At 45.3% G+C, this 22,671-nt stretch overlaps 1 protein-coding gene across 1 annotated transcript; it reads left to right on the top strand.

The window, feature by feature from the left end:
• Positions 1-1,855: 1,855 nt before the first annotated feature.
• LOC138284892 (ras-related protein Rab-39B-like) lies at positions 1,856-22,458 on the top strand. Its single transcript, XM_069224143.1, has 2 exons — positions 1,856-2,634; positions 20,185-22,458. The coding sequence occupies exons 1-2, from the start codon at positions 2,420-2,422 to the stop codon at positions 20,624-20,626; spliced, it is 657 nt and encodes a 218-aa protein (XP_069080244.1). The 5' UTR covers positions 1,856-2,419; the 3' UTR covers positions 20,627-22,458.
• Positions 22,459-22,671: the final 213 nt, after the last annotated feature.

The raw sequence follows: 22,671 nt of genomic DNA, 5'->3' as shown, positions 1-22,671 counted from the left end.
AAGTTGCCACTAAAGTAGGTTTTGCAGGAGAAAAACACACAAATCTACCTTTTGGAAGAGGTATCAAACAAGAACATGTTTTGTTAGCAAAATCATCCAAAAAAACAATTTATTTGCAGGAAATTTTGCCTGCAGCTGAAGTGTGAAATTAACAAAACTTCATGAAGTTGATGAGATTTTAATTTTGCTCAGTTCAGTTAGAAGAATTTGACTTTATGACACTCCTGGTCTTTATCCACTCACCTCCATAGCTGCTGCCTAATAACTACTTTTAGGTATTGTGTTTGGTCAGTCCACCACAGGACACAAGTCAGGGGTACACATAGGTAGACGACATCCACCCACTATTTTCACAGGGTGGATACCCCACCCTGCCATGGAGTTGGGCCCACTAAAATATGCTGAATTAGTCATGGTGTAATTTTTAGACACCGGTACAAATTCATAGCCGCCTGCACATTGCCTGCTTTCGTTTTGAGTCGCACTGTGCAGTCGGCGAGGGGGGCTTTGTTATTTCAGATTCCTGCTTTGCCCAAAGCTAAGGCCAAATTTAAGGGGCCATCAGGCCTCCTTTTGTTTGAGGATCCTGGTTGGGAGCTATCTGAACCTCTCATCTAGATGCAAATACAGTGGAGGGGAAACGAGGGCACACAGCTTGTTCAAATCTACTTAAGAGAAGCATGCTTTTGACTTTTGTAAGAAACATGCACACACTGTAAGAATGTCAGATGTGTTCGACTGTCCTAGTGTTTACACAAATAACAATTTATATACCACTATTTTGTTTTATTTCTTTTATAGGCCTACTTATCCCAATGCAGGGTGTCAGAGTCTTTTATATCACATGTACAGAGTATATGTTGACAATAAATCATATAATTTGTAAATCAATGTACAGGATGTATAAAATCATACAGTTAGGAGTTACGTCCTTGATAGCTCACTGTGCTATATTAGAAGTATTACAATTTATGAACTGCAAGTAACAGTAGTATCTCTTTGTTACAAACAGTGACCCACTTACCTATCTGCAACACATAATCTGTCTTCTGCATGTTACGTGATGTGCTTTGCAGGAGACCCATTAATTCTCTATGCTACTTTGGTTCAAAACTGGGACTAGATAAAACACACATCTCTCCAGCAAGTGCATTAACCAGCAGAGTTAACTTAACATTATTAATATTTCCCGAGATGTCCTGGGCACCTGGGCACATAAAGATCTCTGCAAAAGGTGCATTACTTCTAAAATATTTTAAAATGCGGATTTTGCAATCAATTAAGCAAAACAGATTTATTTCCACGTTTCTCCTTGTTACCAGTTTGTGGCAGATTTCTTAACAAATAACTGTATAAATGGAGGCCCAGATTTTGGGTTGAGTTTGCATCGCTTTTTGTTGGCACAACTCTGATGCAAAATCTAATTTTGTTCAAGACTTGTGCCCTGATCAACCACAATGCGTACAGTAACACAGAGTACCAAATCATTATGCATTTGTAGTCGTAAATTGCATTTATACCATGTACTCACAGTAACATGGACACACACACAGCATGTTAACCCACCGATCATTGCTATCATCTCGGTTTACCTTAATGAACTCACAGCGGAGTGCATAAACCTCTATAACAACAACAAAGTGCAAATGACCGAAACCAAAAAAGAAGCTGATACTTTGTGGTGAAAACACATAGTTCCAGGCTTCCTCTGTAACCCGAGGCCTGCCAAGATGGGGAAGCAGCAGTGCGTGGGTAGGGCGTGCTCGCATTGACCTTATTTTCAGTCAGAAGCTCGAGGCCTACCGTCCGCCCTGACCCAGTTGAGGCAGCGAGGCGTTCACGAAATGAGGAAACGTTGTACATTAACTCGGCTATAAATTCTTCCTGCCGGTGCTTTCCGGGCTGGGCCGCGGTTTTGAAAATCTTGGTGTCTTTTTTTTGCTTCTATAAAAAATATAGAGCGTGTTTTTCTTTTGGGGAAGCGGGGGAGAGGGAATGGGTACGGCCTGCTTGACGTCAGGTTGCCGATAAACAATGGTCTGGGTTTCTTCCACACCTCCTGTGGTTTCCATAAACATCTTTAGGTGGGTGCAGACGGCTGGGGCAGGCGCGGAGTTCGCTGCTGGGCTGCGCGGGGGAGGCCTGCCCAGACTTGGGCCCAGCGCCTCGACTCCTTGGGCCATTCGGATGCAGGCTCTTGCAGGCCCCAACTAGCTTCCTAGGATCGCTCCAATTTGGATCCAAAATTCCTGTCGAGGAGACGCCACACTGTTGCTCGGGTGTCGTCTACGTTTCATGCCGTTTACTCGACCTGGCGCCGCCGGAAATTAAGATTTTGTTATTTTATCACTGAGTTTCGAATCTTGAGGCCTTCGCTGCCAAGAGGAGCTTCCTCCAGACCGGTCTCACGCTGCCCTCCATGGATTCCTTATGGCACTATCAGTTCCGGATCGTTCTGTTGGGGGACTCCACAGTGGGCAAGTCCTCGCTCCTCAAGCGCTATACCGAGGGGGTCTTCCTGGACATCATCAACCAGACGGTGGGAGTGGACTTTTATGTCCAGTTTGTGGAGGTGGAGCCGGGCCGCCGGGTCAAGCTGCAGTTCTGGGACACGGCTGGGCAGGAGAGGTTCAGGTGTGTACGTTGGTAACGCAACCGATGTGTAGCGCCCAACTTTGATTTCACGCTATTTTATATAATGCAAAGTGCAGACAGCTGTGTTTCACTGCTTACTGTCTTGGTATTGCCCCACTCAGTGGCAATCATTTTGTCAAACTAGCAAGGTCTGTCGGTTCTGTTTGCCCCAACAGGCTACACACAGATATTTGCAGCATACACTTAACCTACTGAGTTATTTTGCCAGGCTAATGCTTAACTGTAAAGTGACATTGGAAGAGGCAAATCGCCTTACTTGGAAACCGGGAGGTTTTCGAACGTTTGACAGATATGCAAACTATTTGCGTCAGGTTTACTTTACTTTTTTTAACACAAACCCGGCGCAGGGTTTTGTGGGATTTCACAAAACAACGTAAATTGCAAGTTGGCCTCAGGTAACCCAAAGTAGCGCAGAAATGCACAATTCTCTGCCTTGCATTACTTTGTATCAAGGGGTGTTCCATGTGTTCCTGTGCAACCGCCCATGGCTTTTGTAGCAAATCCCTGTCTAGGAAGAATTGAGGACAGGGATTTGTAGCCAAATCCTGCTCCTTCTTAATGCAGGCATAATGAGAATAAATGTTTCAGTTTCTCCTCGTTTTTCCCACTTTTCATGTGTGCAGCATTGTACATAGTGATGTAACAAAGGCCCCTGTGGTGTGGGGGGTCCCGAGCTCCAGGGAGACCCCTCAGCACAGTAAACTGTGCAGGGGCGGCAGACACCTGGCCTGACAGCTCCCTACTGGGTAGGGTAGGGGCCCTCTCCCTGTGCTTTGCAGAGGGCCCCCCTCATGTTTTGTTACACCACTGATTGTACGGCACACCTATAAAGCGAGAAACACCTTAAAGCATAGTTTTTGCACTGGAAGGGACCCCTTCCAGCATAAAACCTACGCTTCTCACAACACAGACACGCTTGCACTATGGTGCAAGGGTGACTGCGTTGGTGCATGGCAGTCAAAAGTGCACCAGCACAGAGAGAGAGAAGAAAAGCACCAAATCTTACTAAATATGTATGGCTCTGTTCTGCTGTGTCCCTTCAATGCAACGCAGGGCACCAACTTTACTCGCTGCGCTGCTATGCTTTAGTTCTCTGTAGGTGTTTATAAGGCCGCTCCGGCGCTGTGAGCGTCAGAAAAGCAGCAGCTGTGTCTGACATGTAACTGATTTTTCCCCCAACACTACGGAGCTTTCAGAGGCAATTACTTATTCCATTATCTTTTAGCGTAATAAGCCAACTGAAAGCCACGTCAGAGGACTCGGGCTAAGATTGGAAAAGGGGAACAGAGGGGACAAGCTAGCACCATTGACTGCTGCCGCTGGACCAGCCTTCACCGATCTATTGGCGACATGTGACTGACTGACTCTTCCCCTCTCCAACAAGCTCGCCCACTCGGGTGAGCCCTGTTAAGACACTTGTCTGTCCCTGACGTGACTAACTGTCGAATCTATGGATGTGGCCAGCTCTTTCCCACTCCTGTGGGCCTTTGGGAACCATTAGCCTAGTGGGAAACTATCAATAGCCCCAGCAGTCTCCTTTTTGACAGCACCCACCAGTTTCAGAGATTTTACCCCATTGGTTATATACAAGTCACTTCATTTTTGTGACTAGCGCCTTTGATGATATGGCGCTAGTACTTCCCAGAACGCCACCAGACCCTGGCGGGAGTAGCAGGGGTATGGTGCAAGGGAGTAGCCGGAAAATTAAAATACCCCCACTTCAAAGCTCTCCTGGTACCAAGCAAACAAAGCAACTCATCAAACCCCCCCCAGAAGAGCTTGCTTGTCTCTTCCTTCCCAGAATCTGTCCATTCATCCTTTTATCCTTCCATCCACCTGCTGATATCCACAATTTCATCTTTAAATTCTGTCAGCCATTCATTCTTTCATTTATCATTCAGTTTTTCACCATGCCATCCATCTGCTTGTCCATATCCAAACCTATCTATTCATCTCCAAACCTAGCCATTCTTTCACTAATCCATTCTTTCATCCACCCTTTCATCCATTTATCCTCTTTTCATTCAGCCATCCATTAATTCATTCACCCATCCATCCTTTCAATTATTCACCCACCCTTTCACTCCATCTATCCACTCATTCACTCATCCATCCACCCATCCTACCTCTCACTCATCCACCTTCCCTTTCACTCAGCCATCTCTCCTTTCACTCACTCATTCACTCAGCCATCCATCCTTTCACTCATCTATCTATCTATCTATCTATCTATCTATCTATCTATCTATCTATCTATCTATCCTTTCACTCAGCCATCCATTCTTTTACTCATCTGACCTTACATCCATCTTTTCACTCATTTACCCATCCATCCAGTCACTCACCCACCCTTTCACTCATCCACCCATCCATCTTTATCTGTCCAGTTGCAGACAGAAGAGGTCCACCAAGAACTCCACCCCACTGTATCTTCTAAAATCAGGGTTCATAATGCTCCAGCATCCACCCTTTCACTCATACATCCATTCGCTTATCCCCCTAGCCACGCTTTCAGTTCATCAATCTATTCAACCTTTCATTCAACCCATCCACCCTTTCTCATCTTCAATCACCCTTTCACTCATCCATTTATTCACCCTTTCATCCATCCACCCTCCCTTTCATTCATCCACCCATTCTTTCACTTATCCATCCATGTACCCTTTCACTCATTCGTTCAGTCTTTCATCCATCCTTTCACTCACTCATTCATCCATCCATCCATCTACCCACCTATTCACTCACTTAACCAACCAACTATCCTCCGTTTCATGTTATTTATGAGCCTTTGTCTGCCGAGTTGCAGACAGAAGTGGCCCATTTAGAACTCCACTCCTGCTATAGTTGCTAAAGTGGGTGGTTCCTCATGCTGCTGGTATGGTGTACATTGGCAGACAGGGCCTCAGTCATGGTGCTGTCCTGGGGCCCTCCCTACTATGCCTCAGTCTGCTGGGCCAAGTACACCTGCTCACATTTGACTCTCTGTGTAGCAAGGGAGAGCAGTCAAGGGCTTCTCAGGAAGGTAGTGTGGGGAACTTGAATTCAGAACTCAACAGTCAACCAATGGACACAATGACATATTGACCAGCCTAGTGCTTAGATATTAGGTAAAAACACCCTCACAGCAAAACATAATACTAATACACTCAATACGGTTTTCATGTACAGGGTTGGAGTCTTATTTCCGACCTTCAGGGAGACGCTACACATTTTTGGTGCCCTCTCCCTGCTATTGGTGTTTCCCAATGTCTACAGCTTTCGCTCTATAGCTTGTGCATATGCATTGATTAGACACAGGTGCAGTTCACTTACAATACCACAATGTCAAAATACACAAATTAGTTAAAATAGCATTCATCAATTCAAGTACACCAGGAAGTCCTAAGTTTGTATGGCAGAGTGCTCCAAGTCTCTCATTCCAAATACAGTTAGGCCTCAAGTGTACCTGTTTTACTGTATATGCAGTTCAAATAGTGTGGGTGGGTACACTCAATGTATCTGCTCCTGAAGCGGCAGCTCTTCCAGCTACAGGGGGCTGTGTTGGTGACCTCACTTGGAACTCAGCTGCTGGGCAGATTGAGCACAGCAGGCCTACCAGTACTTGTCTTCAGCAGTTGTGGTCTCCCAGGCTGCATTCAGATGGCTGGTTGAACAGAGTGAGCAGCTTCCAGGCTGGCCATAGGTGGGCGTGTCCCTTTGACAGTTATGGCATCTGTGCCGATCATTGGTCCCACATTGGCGGTGACAATGGGACTCTGATGTCTGCAGCAATGGAACAACTCTCTTGGACACAAGGCCAAATGGCAAATTATATGATGATGCATGACATTTTAAAGTCTCAACGTACTTCACAGCATGAACCACTCTAGCTAACCAGGCAGCCCCTTCACAAAATATGTCACCTCTGGGAGACTGGTTGTCATGCAGACACCAGCCCCGGCCACACATGTATACTGCAGAGCTCTAACTTTTCAAGTCAAGAATTTGGAACTGGTAAAAGTATTGTGTTTGTGATTTTGATCCCACTTTTGAACTTATGTACCAGACAGGGGACATAGATCCACCGTCTAAGGTTTCAGAACCAGCTTAAGTTGCTCCTCAGACTTTGTGCAAGGTGTTGGCTCTGACAACAAGTAAAAGTGATTCTTGCTCCAAGCAGGGGTATTCCACAACAAGGGCACACTTAAGTGTGTGCGATCTCTGCACCTGGTTGTCATCAGCCTTTCTGAAGCAGTAATCAGGTATAGACAGAAGGGCAGTTCTTTCAAGGACCTCATTGGATCTGCAAGTGTAGCCCTCTCTCCATCTTCCCTAACTCCAGTGTCCGGATCTCACTCTGCTAAATACAGGAAAGTAGTCAGTACACTTTCACTGCCTGGGGGAGCAGTATCCACCTTCTAACTCGGTCTAGGCTAAACCAGGGGTTGGCCAAAGTGGATCTCACTGGCTCCAGTAGTTACACTCTCACCACAATGTAGGTACTACCATACATGTGCTGCACACTCACTGCACATACACATGCTCAACACACACAGAATTTTAGTGCAATGTCTGGGCTTCACATCGAAGTAAAACTTTACACAAGAGGGTTCAATGGACTGCACTCTTTTCTGACAAGGGACACTCCAGTCCTAACAAAAACACACTTTGTATAAAAGCAGGTATGTAGAACCTCTCATTGCAGACAGCCAAAAACATTTGCAGGGTTGACACTGTACCACCCTTATGCCCTTTACATGCTGCTGGGTCTAGTGGAAGGAGGAGTGACAACTAGAAAAGTGAAACAGTTTTTAGTGTCGAGCCTGCGTATCGCTTGCAAGACGCTGTAGTAATTAGAAAAGGGCTCGGAGCCCCGCCCATGTCACGCCAGTGTCTTTCATTTGTTCATGGGCTTGCCTTTTAAAATCTGCTTGCTTTCATTAGTGGAAGGCATGCATACGTCATGGCTTTTCCTGTGGTTAGCCCTCTTCTAGTGCAGCGACCAAGTACTGAAAACATACAAGACTCGCTGTTTTCCGTCCAGTTTGTGGACTACTTTTTTGCTTTTTTCGCAGCGCGATCTCGCTTGTTTAGCAGCGCGATCGCGCTCTGTTTTTTTTTCCATTTAATGAGGCATGAAAGTCCGGTTGGGAATTTACAACTGCTAATAGCTCTAACTCGGAGAAATGCGAGACTCGTTGCATTGCAAATGCTTGTTTCTTTCTGTGCTTGGTGAGGCCTTCATGACCTCTAAGACCAGTAGCCAATATAGTTCCGGAGGTATGATACCAAAGGGCAGTAGACGTCTATGGAGGACAAGAGGCTGCTTTCAGCTGGGAACGGACCGAGGGCTCCTTCGTCCACCCTGAGCTTGCATTACACGATTTTCTTACAGATACACACGTGATTTACTACAGCAGAGAATTAATGTTGCTGGTTATTTTGCTAGACTCTGAAATATTTAAATATATCAAGAGTTATCAGCATAAGATACGGCTTTCTAGCCACTTTATCCAGAAAACAGTTCTGTACAGAAAAGCATTTGGACGCATTTTAAAACATTCTAGATATCTTCGGGGTGGGTATTCTCACCCCGCCCCTTCTTGTGCCACATGTAGAGGGGTCAACTAGCTGCCTTGGTGCAACGGGGTCAGCTGTTTAGCTTGCGGGTGAGATGAACCAACCCACCCCCACTCCTACGGGACTGGACCGCCGATGCTCATGACCTGTAGCTCATTTGTCCTTCACTAGGCTGTTGAGCAACGCCATGTCATGGGTTTATGCTGTGACTTTGTTCACATGTTTTAACTTTATCTGTGAACTTTCCGTCTCCCTTTTTCATTTGCTTTTACATCTAGTAAAACGCGTTTGAACTTGAACTTTGCTTCAAAAACGTGTGCGCTTCCCATCCCCCTCCTATAAGTAAATAAAAATAAATGCAATCACATTTTCCACCTACATTGCACGGTGTGTAGAGCTGCACCTTGATGGTGGCATGTGCCGCTCTCCGTGCGCCGTATACATTATGCGAATCCACACATATAGCTGACTCCTGATTTTATAGAATGTATTCCCTCCCCATACTTTTTCGTTAAATGAGACTCTGGGAATCTGGACTCTTATTGTATCGAATACACCGTGACCACTAGGGGGTAGGTTTACTACAATATACGGCAATGAAGCCTATCAGCCAAAGGGAGAGGATCTACTGTGTTCCACTGCTTCACAAACACACACGCCATGTACGCCCCGCCCCTTGACGCAAAGGTATGTGCCTGGTGTCTAGCATAGGTTTTGTACTAGAAGAATATCCTTGCATTACAAAACTTATACCTAGACTATTTTTTTTATATATTTCACACACAGGTGAATGCTGTACAGCGTAGCATAAACATATTTCTGCAACTCTGTGACTGCCAGAAGGAGGCAATTTTAGTAAGAGGACATTGAGTCAAAAAAATGGGTACTTGCGCCGGAAAATTCAAGTGCCACCCATGTAACACCCCGTGACGCAAGGTTGTGCATTGCAGCGCAAAGCACTATTTGCTCTAAGGAGACTTTTCCAGCGCAAAAAAAGTTTTGCTCTGGAAAGAAAATACTCCTTAAAGACTTTGGGGCACATTTGGGTCCCGATGCTCCACTTTTCTTGCGTCCCACTTGCCCCCCCCTTAACGACACTATGGTTGCACCTTATTATGCGCACCATGGAGGTTGTTAACAAAACAGTGTCAACATTTTTGACTGTTGTGGCGCTTTGCTGCAATAGCACCAAAAATGTTGGCGCTAGTGTAGCAAAGCACAGGGAGGCCCATGGATTAATATGGGTGCGTTACTTTAACGCCTGTCATGAGCACCATTTTTTCAGACCTCCATGCGTGGGAGCCCCCCCCTTGCATACATTATACCTGGCGCAGGCATAATGTGCTACAAGGGATTGCAAAGTGGCACAATGCATGCATTGCATCCCTTTGTAAATATGGCTCAGGGGAATGGCCACCTTAACGCCGCCTTAGCGTCATAGAAATGACGCAAAGGCAGCTTCATGGCAGGGCTTGTAAATATGCCACTTCGTGATACATTGTGGCAGTGTGCAGCCTTGATAAGTCTACCCCTATAAAAGTAATAAGAGTGTGAAACATCAGAGATGCGGTGCTGCTCATCACATGACTTAGTGATAACCAATGTCACAAACCTGTTATTACAAATTTAATGTGGCCACATCTTAAATGGAAAAAGTGCACTCTATCTCTTGTCACTTCGTGAAGAAATTTGTCAATATGTTGGATTTCTCACTACCCTAAATTTAGGTCCCGTATTATAAGGGGGGATCCTGAAAGTGAAGAGAACACCCATAAACCCAGTAGCCTCCAGGTAGTCACAAACATTTTCAGGTAGTTTTTCAACCTGAAAATGGTTGTAAAACAACTGCTATTAAGTGGCTTCTAGTAGGAAATCGAGGGGACATTCCCATATTCCATTATGGGACAGAGGAGGATAATGACTCCTACAAAGGTAAACAAGCATTGGCAAGGCCAGTAGGTTTCGCCTTTGAGACTACTGGCTCTGTCATTGCCTTTTGTTCATGCTGTACAGACAGAATGGGTATGGCAGACTTTGGCAGTGATTTGTAGCCATGCTGGATAGCAGCATGGCTGCTGTTCAGCATGCCTTAAAATAATGATAGAAAGCATCTTAATGCTTTTTAAAATTAGTTTTAGCCACACTACAAAGCATCTGCACTCCTGTACAGTATGGCTACAAAACGTTACCAAAGCCAATAGGCCTCATAGGCTAGACTTAATTGGTTTTGCCAATGTGTGTGGTATATGTCTGTGCTGCTTGGGAGACTAGGGTGTTGGAGTGAAACCTGGTATGGATAACATGTTGTGGCTTAAGAGGAGGGTGGGCATGTGCGGTTGGAACATATTGTATTTCCCACATCCCGTTGTAATGGGAAATTTACAGACAAATGGAATGTCGGGCACAATACTTGATCTGGAGAAGTTAAACGTTTACTGGACATGCTGGATGAAAAAATAAGGGAGGTTCAAACTCATACTTATGACATGGATTTGGTTGGCAACTGTACCTGTTCTCTACAAGCTCCCCAGTTTTCCATTCAAAACATTATGCACTACTTAATTAAGAAAATGCACTCCCTATGGCCTTGTTACGTGCTCAGGTGCTAAAACTTTTAAATGGCTGTGCTAGTCAACTACCAGTCTAAAACAAATAACTGTGGTAGAACATTGTAATACTTTTAACCAGGCTGTGTTCGCAGAGCTCGCTATCCGTCTTATGAGTCAATATACAAAACAACACGTTCTGTTCTCTGGGAGTCGAGCATTTGGAGGGAAGAGGCGGGGGCATGTGGAGCAAAAACACTTGTACATCTGCACTTTATGACGAGTCTGAGGAACCATACGATTGGGTAGGGTGGGACAAGAAGTATGCCTGGGCACCAGAATAAAAGTGGCCACTACAGTCAAATCAGATGGCTAAAAAGTGGTGCACATGTGTAAATCACAGCGGCTTTGAATTTTTAAAGACAAACAATATATGTGTTTTGCAAGGCGTGAGAGGCTGCATGCGTGTGTGCCCCTTGCAGACAATGTTGTTTGAAATATAAGGCAAACAAATAGTAAAACAAAAAAAACAGCAGACCAAAAAACAGACCAAAGATGTTGCAGAGCATTTCCTGCATGTGGCATATGTGGAAAGGCAGGAGGCAGAGAGCAAACAATGGAGGCTGCCCTCCAATATTTGTCTCTCTGCCTCCTGGGGTAGGGGATATGCGGTCTGGTCATTAGATGGTGCACTTTGGCCTGGAGGTCATAGATAACCTAGCCACAGAAAGAGCACCTGAGAAACGTACGTGGTCTGGTTAAAGGATGTTGTTAGAGTGCTTCCACACTGAGTCATGTGTGACCTTGTGCTTTTTCAGTGATAACAAAAAAGGTCTCCCCCATTCACACATAATGTATAGCCTGTGGGAATAGTAGCGCCCTGACCCAAGTAAAACTAAACATGCAGAGCTGGCATGTCAGCCTGCACGAGCAGCTTGCCTGCTCGAGTTCGACTGCCAACACCATGTGCAGGCAGAGTCCACTCACTGCCAGAGCACAGGTCACTCAGCCCTAAGGCAGGTCCTCCTATAGCCCAGGAGGCAGGGTGCACTGTGTTATGGGTGTGGCCATATATGCACAAGCATATATGGCCCTGTGGCAGCATTTTAAACTTAATGCTACTGGAAGTGACTGGCAGTCCATAGGATGACATGGGTTGGCACATGGGCAGTCCCTAGATGTCCAGCTCCATAATGGCCCGGCTGATTCCCCCCATGTTTGGTATCAAACACTGGTCCTTTTAACTCTGAGCACAATTCCAGTACCCAGGATTAACTATCAGGTATCCTGGTGGTATCCTAATAAAAATCCCACCAAGATACCAGCTTTCCCCTGCCTTGGCGTGCTCTCCTGAGCCATTTGCTGCCAAGACAAGAGTCTGCCCTCCTGCTGGACGTACTAACACTTCCCCCAGGACAGAGACAAAGGACCTGGGCAGGAAGGAGGTCACACCTCCTCCCTCCCAGGAAGGCTAGTGTTTACAGTAATCAAGGTGGTGAGCCTCAAAGGCTTCACTGCCTTTGATGTGTAATCTCTTGTCCTCCACTCAAGGACAAAGCCCTTCCCACCCTGACCACACCAGCAGGCTGGAAAATTAGCTGTGCATGAGGCATACACCCACCACAAAGGCTAGCCACACCTTTAAGGCGGGCTAAAGGGTCTGTACAGCTGAAGAAGGCCACTGTCCCCCACCCCTTTAACACCCCTAAACCAGGATGCAAGTGGCTCCCCTGGCACCAGATCCTCAGTTCTGACTTTGAAATGAAGAAGAGGCACAAAGAAGATGACATCACTGACAACAGGACTTTGGACTCCTCTGCAGCACATAGAGAGGACTGTGTGATTGATGAGTGCCTATGGTGAAAACTCGTTGCTCCCAGCAAGAGGGACTCCAGTGGACACCATAAACCTAAAGCGGATTCCCCTGACTGTTGGTACCTTTCACCTGCAACCTGCAGAAGAAAGGTTGTGCTGCATCCCCAGAAGTGCAACTCGTTGGGCCCCTCATGAGTGAACACAAAGGAAATTGGTGACCTGCACCCTAAGAGTGGTAGTGAGGATCTCGCTGAGTTTTGAGCCACTACCACCTTCCTGACGACCTCCAGCCGTCAAAGTAACCGTGGACTACGTTTGCCACTGTTAAGGTTTGTTTGTCACCAGCCCGGTAATCGACTGCTTCTTGGACAACACCGACTCCAGCGCAGTTCCCTAACATAGTGACCGATGTCAGCAATGACCCCACTCCTGTGAATCTGTATCTTGATGAAGGCGACTTTGAGAGGAGCAACAAAGCATCTTTGGCAACACCAGCCCCCGTGATTGACAGCTGCAAGGCCACCTCTGCTCCCGGAGCTGCTGGGTTCCAGCTGTGGAATCGAGGTCCTGGGACCCCAAAGGCCTCTACTTTCCAAGGGTTGAGTGTGGGTCCACCTCAAAGTTGGCTTTTGCAAGTGTTGCATTTAGACAGCACCCGCAGATCCTGTCAGTAACAAGGACAGCCAGAGCACCTCTGCACCCAGAATCCCTGGGTAAAGTAACTAGGAACTGACTGTTGAGTCTTGGTCTAGGGACCTGCAAGACCGTAACGCCAATTGGTTTCCCCAGAGCTCACCCTACAAGTGACCGGTTGCCCAGTAAGGGGCAGATTTATGAAAAGTGGTGCTGCACTGAGTGCAGTGGCACTTTCCCTGCTCCCCTTAGCACCCCCCTACCACCACCATGTGTGTGCCATATTTAAAATACAGTGCACCATGGCTCAGGGTAGGGGGGGCAATAGTGTTATTTTTCATGACTCTATTGATGTACTCTGCTGGAGTAGCACCAAAATATTGGCGCTACTCCTGCTGAGTACATAGGGGCCCATTCTAAAGAATGGAATCCCCTTTTTAACGCCTGCTCTTGAGCAGGCATTAAAAGTGATTTTCTTGCGCCATTTTTCCTGCTCCCCTAACAGGGAATGCCCCCTTTGCATACATTATGCCTGGCGCAGGCATAATGTAGTGCAAAGAGTTACACAGTGACGCAATGTATCGATTGCGCCACTCTGTAAATATGGCGCAGGGATTTTGGCCTTGTTGGGCTACATTAACGTCAAAATAAATTATGTTAATTGTGGCGCCAGGGGCCTATAAATATGCCCCTAAGATTTTTCCCTTGACTTGAATAGGAGTTGGTTGACCATTAAAAGTACTCAATTTTTCAATGCTTTAAAAATTCATAGCTCAGATTTTGTGTAAGATAAAAAGTTCATTTTGGTGTATAAATTGAGATAAAAATCGACTTTATTTTTCTAACTTGGTGTCAGATTTCTTTCGAGTTATGCCATTTACTTATCATGCATATGGTTGTTGTGAAATGCTTTACACGTGTTCCTCTACGTAGCCGGACTGCTCTTTGCCACTCTACCAGGACTGATCTACGGTTTGCTAGTGTGAACCTGAGGTCCACTTCTGGGTATTGTGCTAGCATTACATGGTAAGACTCTCCAGTCATACCACATAATACTGCCACTTTGCTACAGTATTTATGTTAGAATAGGGGCACTGCCAGGCATTTCAAAGGAGGAGCCTTGATGATGTGTAAAGATGTGCTCAGCATGCACGTCTTCAGCATGATGAACTGAGAGACTGCCTTATAATGCTTTTAAACTGAGGCAAATACTGAAATAAAAACTCATTTTTAGCAAGAAGGAAAGGGATCTGAAATATAGCATTTCTATGTTTCACAGCGCTGTAACGGGGGTGCTGTTATCATAGAAGTAACGCAAACTATTCTATATTGTTTTAATAATAGCGTTGATTCATGTTAAGGCGGCTGGTTAAATGCTGCATGCTAGCTTTACGTTGCTAATCCAGTGACAGAACTTGTTGAGGTGGGCAGCATACCTTTCGTCATTTTATGCTGATCAATCACACCATAAAGTTAAAGAGTGAGACTCCAGGACCGGAACGTCACTATCAGACCCTATAACGGGATCATACAGTCATTCCATGGTCTCAATTGACAGTGCACAGCCATCTTTGAGATGTCTGATCACCTCTTAAAGCCAAAGGCAGACGCTGCTATGAACAAGAGAGTAAAAACAAAATCAATTTGATGGACATGGGTAGGGAGGTAGTCTCATTTTCATCAGCATCTAATATTGCCACCACATTGAAAATGTGTGCTGATTTCAAACTATGTGGAGTGCATATTGAAAGTGGTAAACTCAAAGTATTTAGTAGCATGCCCTCCCCATGGCTAACCAACCACACGTTCATGAGCAGTTCTTCTGAGCTGGGCAAAATAGGCTTCGACAACCATCCCTCCCAGACTTTCAGCTGCAGTATCACGTCTCATTGCTTTTTATTTTTGGCAGACAAAAAATCATCCTAATTCCTGGTGGTTCTCTAGCAATCAGAAATCACGTAGCGTCACTAACGCAGACGCTTATAAACATACGTGTGCTCCACTAACCAGGGAACAAACAGTCAAAAAAAGATGTGGCTCAGCAGCGCGGCTGCTGTGTAACACCATTTAAAGTAAATAAAAACAGAGTACTATAACGCGGCCAAAACTTACCATGTTATAGCCTTGGTAATAGGCGAGCGCACAGCGCTCTGTCCCATTCTGTAATCTTTCTTTGGGCTTCCAACCACGCCCATGTCACGTCAGTCACTTACATTGGTTCTTGGGCTTGCCTTTTAAAATCCACTTGTTTTCATTTGTGAAAGGCCTGCATACCTCATGCCTTTTCCAGTGTTTAGCCCACCTACACAGCATCAGTGTACTACTAAAAACATACAAGGCTTGATGTTTTTAGCATGGTGTCTGGACTACTTTATCTGTTTATTTTCCATGCAGCGCAATCGCGCTGCATTTTACATGGTGCAATCGCGATGCGTTTTTTTTTCTTTATTCTTTACAACGCTAATAGCTCTAAGTCGAGCAAATGCTTAGACCCGCTGCATTGAAAATGCTTGTTTTTTATTAACAAAAGAGAGTGGAGAAGAGGGCGATGGCGATATCAAAACAAGGGGTAGCAGGGAGAGGCAACAGTGAAGTGCAAGTGGGTGTAAGGGACAGGGAGAAGAGGAAGCAATGAGGAAGTGGGAATGGGTGGAATGGACCAGGGTTGGAAGGGACAGAGAGGCCTGAAAACACACGAACTCTTATGTAGCGCTAGTGTGAAAACAGAAAAAAAAAGTACCTGTGGAAGTGGATGGCCAGTGGAAGAACACTGGCCACAGACAGGAAACTGTACTTTGTCCAAGCTACAAGGAACACCAGAAGAACATAAGTGGAAGACCGGAAGAACTGAAGAGAAAGGGAAAGAAGAAGGAGCTGTCCAACTAGAAGCAAGGAAAAGAGAGTGACATCGGAGCCAACCAATGGTGAGTATAGGTAAGTAATGGGTGGGCTTTAAGTCCGTTTTTAGTCTTTTTTTTTTTTTCCAAAGAGATTTCGTAAGCACAGCGCAAGTGCTGTGCAGGTGAAGCCTAAAAATAAAGCACTGGTATGCACATACTAAAAGAGAGCATAAATTAGGAGCAAAAAAAGACAAGGCCAAATGCTAGAGTGTAGCATATTACTTTGTCTTTTAGAAATAATGCCACATTTTAAAAAGCTACCTCTTTGCATGGAAATTTCAGTTTTTCCATTTTTGTGTGTGTGTGAATTAAAATATTTCATAATTTCTGTATCTGTTTGATGTGAACTTGTTTCTTTATTTTGGTGTATTGTATTAAGGTTAAAATCATAGAAATAGTTCAGGCAAGGGATGCAGGTTCCAGTAGTGATTCAGAGGGGAGTGTAGGGGCGGGGTTTACAGTAGCCAAACTTTTTAAAACCGCTGGCATAGAGTTCTGGCGATGGCCTTCGCTGGCCCTAAGCCTGGTGGTGCCCACGGCTGTCGCTAAGCCTATGGATGTCATTTAGGGTCGTCAGGGGTTGCAGCTGCGACCTCTGGCATGCCCCTTGGGAACCCTGGCACTGCATGTGCGACCCCTGGCCTCAGAGGTGGTAAAATCAGTGCCAGGAATAATGGGGCCCTAATCTCCTTGTTTTGTTCAATGCTTTTATTACAGTAATAGCGAATAATAATATTCACTATTAGTATAATAAAAATGTAGTCTAATTAGCGGGAATGCAAACTTTCCTGGTAGCTGAAGAAACATATGTTTTTAGATGTATGTTGTGTGCATGTGTGCGCGCGTGAGAGCGCATTTATGTGAAAAAGAGTGTTTGTATGTGTGATCATGTATGTATGAGTACGCAGGTGTGAGTGACTGAACGTGAAAGTCAAATGGTGTGTGATGTCACTTCCGCTACCCATGGCCTTTTTGTGAATTGACATTCATGGTTAAGTCTGGAGGAGACCATGGCTGGTCCTAACCCTGGTAGTCCCTGTGTTTTGTTCTAAACCTGGTGGTGCCCATGGCTGGTGCTAAGCTTGCATTGTTTACATTTCAGAAGGCAGTTCAGTTGAAGGCCCTGGCGTTGTGGACAAGATGACACAGTTGGACTGTGATATTAATACCTGTACATGTACAGAGAATGATCTTAAGAGAATATGGGATTCCTATCTGTGTGCCGATTACATGGTCTTAGACATCCGCACCTCACATTTCCCTCACTGATGACATGTTGTAATCACCATTCTTACCTGTTTTCCTAAAAGACACTGCCCTACAAACCAGGTGACATCGGCATGCCATTACCAGTGCATAGAGAAAGACTCCAAATAAGTGGAGTAGTCATTCAGATAACTTGGTTGGTTCGTGCACAAGCCACATACATGTGTATTTCAGTGACGGCTGGCAACTCTGAGGGAGGTGGGGTGGGCAAATGGATGGGGGGGGTGGGAGCATTCACAAGCGATAGATGCATGGGGCCTATGAAATAAAATAAAAAATAACATACCTTACTCGCTGCAGCCTCCACAACGACACGTCCTCCTGCTCCGGTCCTCTTCTGCACTCCTCGAGGCTCCAGTCAACTCCCTTAACCAATCCTGGTGCTACCCTCATGCTGTTAGCCAGCATGAGAGCAGTGCCGGGATTGGATAGAGCAGGCTCTCTCAGTGCTGAGGCCTGTGCTTTCTCTAACCCAGCTGTCTAAGACATCTGGGTTAGATAGATTTAAAATGCGCATGTCTGGCTGGCCATCACAAGATGGCCAGCCAAAGAGTCATGCGCGGTTTAAACTTAAAGTGCCCTGCCCATCACTGCTCTCTGCTGCTGCCAGTCAGCAGCGGCCTCTCCCTTTCCCGACACTGCTCGGGACAGGGTTATTGAAAAATAAAATGATAAAAAATGAACTTTATTACCATTTTATTTTTCATCTCTGTGGGCAATTTAGTTAGTAGTGCGACGCTCAGTCGTCTAACCAGAGCGCCCATGCTGTATTTCACCTGAAGGCCACAGGCTGGCATCATGGGAGGGCCAATTAAACCGTTTTCCTTCCAAGAGCAATAATTTAGTGTCTTTAAGTTTGGTAATAAAAAAAAACTTTTATCGAAGTAAAAATAAAAAATAAATAAAAAACACAATTTAGTTCTTTATTTTGGACTTGTAAACTCTGTAGAAATTATGTTTTGTCAGAATGATGTTTTGTTAGAAAGATATTTGTAACTACATTGCAACATCATGTGAATTTTCTTTCTATAAAGACATCATTTTATGATCATCGTGAAAAATGTCTTAATGAGGAAAACATTTAAAATAATATAACTTTTTTCACCTGGAATGGCTAAATGATTTTGTAGAATTAAATAAAACTTTTAGTTCAACGGAGCACACCTACCAAAGTTGCTGTGCTGCGTTGCATCAAAGATTTAGTGAAAACATAAGCTATGGTGCTGTGGTTCTCTTCCCCCAGTGCTGGCACACTTTGGGATTGCCATGTGCCAAACCACACATCCTTGAACAATAGCGTAGTGTGTGTGTGTGTGCACCCTATCAAGCATACGTTTTGTACTGGGTGCGACCATTCTAGGGAAAAATAGACTATGCTTTTATTTAATTATTTTTCCCGCTTTGAGTGTGCTGTAGATTGTAGCACACATTGCAAGCTGGAAAAATTTGAAAAGTTTGAAAACATTCTCCACTGTTACGTTCTAGAGCTTGGAGGTACTTTGCTATACTTTAGACAACTTTCCAATGCAAATCATGATTTGTGCAGGAATATAAATGGCACAACACTTTGCGCTTACCCGGTGCAAAATGTTATTAAATCTGGGATGAAGATTTGGGCTCACAACAATTATTTGTTGGCTGAAGCCCACCAGATGGTTCAAGGTATCTGGTTGTGAAAGACCTATTGGTGGCTTACCAAGAACTTACATTGCTTACTCTGTTTGAGTTTGTTTCTTATTTGATGGATTTCGTTGTTTATCTTGTGTTTGTCCGTCCTCTGGAGCGTAGCCTCATTACAGCTCTCTTGACTGGCTGACTTGTATCGTTCCACCGCTCACTTTAAAGTGACTATTTTTTTCTATTTGGTAAAGCGCTCTATCAGAGTGCACGCGTTTTCCAGCTGTTTCCTCCCACCGCCACAAATATCTGCCCCTGTGCTCTGTGTTTACTCTCTCTTGCTCCTTCTCTGGCTGCTTGCTCTCCAATCTACTTCTCCCCTCCACGCTGCCGTCTCCCTCAAGTGCTTCTCCCCCGCACCGTGTTGCCCTGTGCTTCGTGCCCCCATCCATTCCACATTGCTTTGCCCATCACGCTTCATCCACCAGCTTCTCTATCACTCCCTACCTCTGCCGCTCTTTTATTTTTCTAATATATATATTTTAAATATATTTTGTATTCGAGGGCCAGACAGCAAACTGTGCTGGCCCTCCACAATAGCGCTTTTGTGTACTAACAATTTCGTTTATTTTTTATTGACTGGTGTAAGTGGTGCTTGCCATCATGGATCGGTAAGTAAAAAGTAAAATGTGACTTCAGCGTCATTTTGTAGGCGTGCCCACACTCGATGGTGCATGTGCACCCGCAGAATGACGAGGCTGCCAGTTGCCACGTCCTCATGCCTTTTTTCCAATACTAAACGGCAGTGAGAAGAAACATTGCTTTGGCCGATTCAGCATCACCAAAAAACATTGGCAAAGTCAGATCAGTAGGCCCTAAAAGCGATACCTGTTGGCTTTGGTAATGATTATATTGTACACAGACAGTGCTGCTTCCTAGTGTTTTGAGTGACAGAGGTTACTATCTAATTTGATGATTTTGAAAGGCTGTGTGGTCTCCTCCGAGATATCAACTTGTGACTTGCGAGATGCTAACATATTTGCACAGCAGTCACATTAACCCACTGTGCTCGTCCGCTAATTTTATTTGCAAATGAAGCAACAGCTGTCAGCAGGGTCATCTTCTTTATATAGACCAGTGTCAGTATGTACAATATCTGATGTTTCCTTCTCTGTTCTTTCTGTTTGCACCAGGTCTGTGACTCGTTCATACTACCGGAATTCCGCAGGCGGCCTATTGATGTTTGACCTCACCAATCGAAAGTCCCTGGAGAGCACCCGGGAGTGGCATCGGGAGGTCAGTGAGCGAGTTCAACCCTTCAGCCCCATCTTCATCCTCGTGGGGCATAAAAGTGACCTTGTGGCCGAGCGACAGGTGCAGCGTGAGGAGGCTGAAAAGATGGCGAGTTCGCTGGGCCTCAAGTACCTGGAAACCTCAGCCAAGACCAACAGCAATGTGGAGGCAGCCTTCGAACTTCTGACTCGTGAGATATACCAGGCTGTGCAAAATGGGCAGATGGTACCCCAAGAGGACTGGGATGGTGTGAAGAGCAGGGTGGCCATAGCAACGGTCGCACCAAATTCCCTATCCTTGGCAAAGGAGGAGGAGAAGAAGCGCAAATGCCAATGTTGGTGAAAAAGCAAAGAGGGACAACCAAGAACCACTGTGCATATAGTGCCCGGACTACTGGTATACTGCGACTCAAAGGGAAGCCCTAGCGACAGGCGTCACCAAATGCTCTTTCCATGCCAAAGAAAAAGAAAATGGAAGGGCCAATGCTGGTGAAAACACAAGGGTGGCCACTCCCAATGAGCATGTTCTGACCCCAGGCACTGAGATGGTGCGAACAGCAGGTCTGTTCTTGTGGCAACAACGAATATCCTCTTCTGAGAATAAAGGCAGAGAAATCGAAGAACCAGTGTAGCTGAAAAACCGTCAGCACTGGCCAACGCTCAGTAGGCAGAGCGGATGTGTACAGCTCAGCTTTGCTGCCATGTCCGCAGCGAGTGGTAGATTGAAGAAAGTACCCAGACATTCATATTCTTAAGCTAGGAGGGCAGGATGGTAACGATGGGATGAAATTGGTAAACCAGTATTACAGTGGATTTATTGATTGATCTGTCCCAACACTGCAGGGGGCACCAATAAGAAAGTACTAAATGGAGCAAGGGAGGGGTCACCACAGCATTACAATGGGAGGCTTAAGGAGGCCCCCCAAACACTGCAGTGGTGGGATTGGGTGGGTATCCCGACAAAAAATAAGTGGTTCTTCCAACACCGCTACAAAGAGCTACCAGCCAAACATCATGGTAGCAGGAACTAGAAGAGACAGAAGAGAACATATTAATGTTATAGTGATAGGGCTGCCTTGGGAGGCAGGAGCTTATGGAAGAACGACACAGTTGGTGGGGCTACACCACGTACAAGAGGATGCACGGTTGGGCTAGCACTCCGAAACGCCGCCAAGGTGAAACTCTGCTCAAAGTCTACTTCTTAGCTTGCGGGCATGGCCAGTGTGTTAGGACTGAAGAGTTACACATGGTGGACTCCGCTTTATGCTCAAATTTGTTTACGAACCGATGTTCTTCCTCCTGCTTCCTACAGTAAACTGACCCCTCAAGAACAATAAACGTTAAATGGCTACATGAGCTAAAAACTTTTCTATGTGCCCAGCAGATTCCCATGTCCTCTCGAGGCTCTCCATATGGCTGGCGGGGGGGGGGGGGGGTGTGTGTGTGTGTGTGTGTGTGTGTGTGTGTGTGTGTGTGTGTTTTGATGGGGGTTTAGCTCGGCTTACATTCTTCCTCATCTAGTTTGGTATTTGTCTCTCCTTTGACTCAAATCCAGGACATCCTTTGAAGAAACTGAATATGCCACTAATGCTGTACTCAGTCACATAGAGCGATCAGCGTTCTGGGTGTGTGTGCAAGAGAGTGTAGGGTGTGTACCTATGGTACTGAAATGCTGTGAGAATGACAATGTTTTCAGGTATTCTTTAAGGAAAGTTAGCCATGTTAAAGTACTGAAATGCCACTGAAGTGTGTGGTTTGATCCAAAACAATTTACATGTTGGTGTGTATTCTGAATTTGGTGTAACACTGTTACAGCTTGTGAGCTCTTACGTGGTCACCGCGTGAGAGCGAGGAGAGGGGGGCGACTATGTCCAGCGAGACAAAATCTCACTGCACACCGAGCAGATTAGGCTAGGACCTATACGGTCGAGGAACAGCATGTCAGCAGCACACAATAAGTATAACGTGCCCGCTAACATATGTTGCAACGTAACTGCAAACCACAGTAGAGTTCAGTGACCATGTAGAAGAAAGAAGCAGAAAGTATTGTGTCGATGTACTTGCTATTATAGACGCCTTAAAAAAATAACACTTTTTATGAAAGAACTCTTCGGCCGGCTGATATATAGAACAAATATGGACTCCGCACTGTGAAAATAAATACACCAACGTGCAGTTTGGGACTCGTTCCAGATGCATTTCTAGTTTACTGTAAGGCACTTTCTAAACCAGCTGTGGTTTTTAACGTGTGGTAACCCGCAAATAGATTATTGTGTTCTTTTAGTGAACTCCAGCACTATACTAGATAAATGTCCCATAAATACCGTACGGGCCAATGAAAAGGAGTTCTCGTGGGGAAAAAAGTTACATTAAAAACAACTGAAAAGC

Source organism: Pleurodeles waltl, chromosome 3_1 (genome assembly GCF_031143425.1).
Source record: "Pleurodeles waltl isolate 20211129_DDA chromosome 3_1, aPleWal1.hap1.20221129, whole genome shotgun sequence".
NCBI lineage: Eukaryota > Metazoa > Chordata > Amphibia > Caudata > Salamandridae > Pleurodeles > Pleurodeles waltl.
Note: the sequence above shows the minus strand (reverse complement) of the source record. Positions and strands in the feature narration are given on the sequence as shown.

Coding starts and splice junctions, on each gene's coding strand:
- LOC138284892 (XM_069224143.1), top strand. CDS start 2,420: ATGGATTCCTTATGGCACTATCAGTTCCGGATCGTTCTGTTGGGGGAC. Junction 2,635..20,184: donor GCTGGGCAGGAGAGGTTCAG/GTGTGTACGTTG, acceptor TGTTTGCACCAG/GTCTGTGACTCGTTCATACT.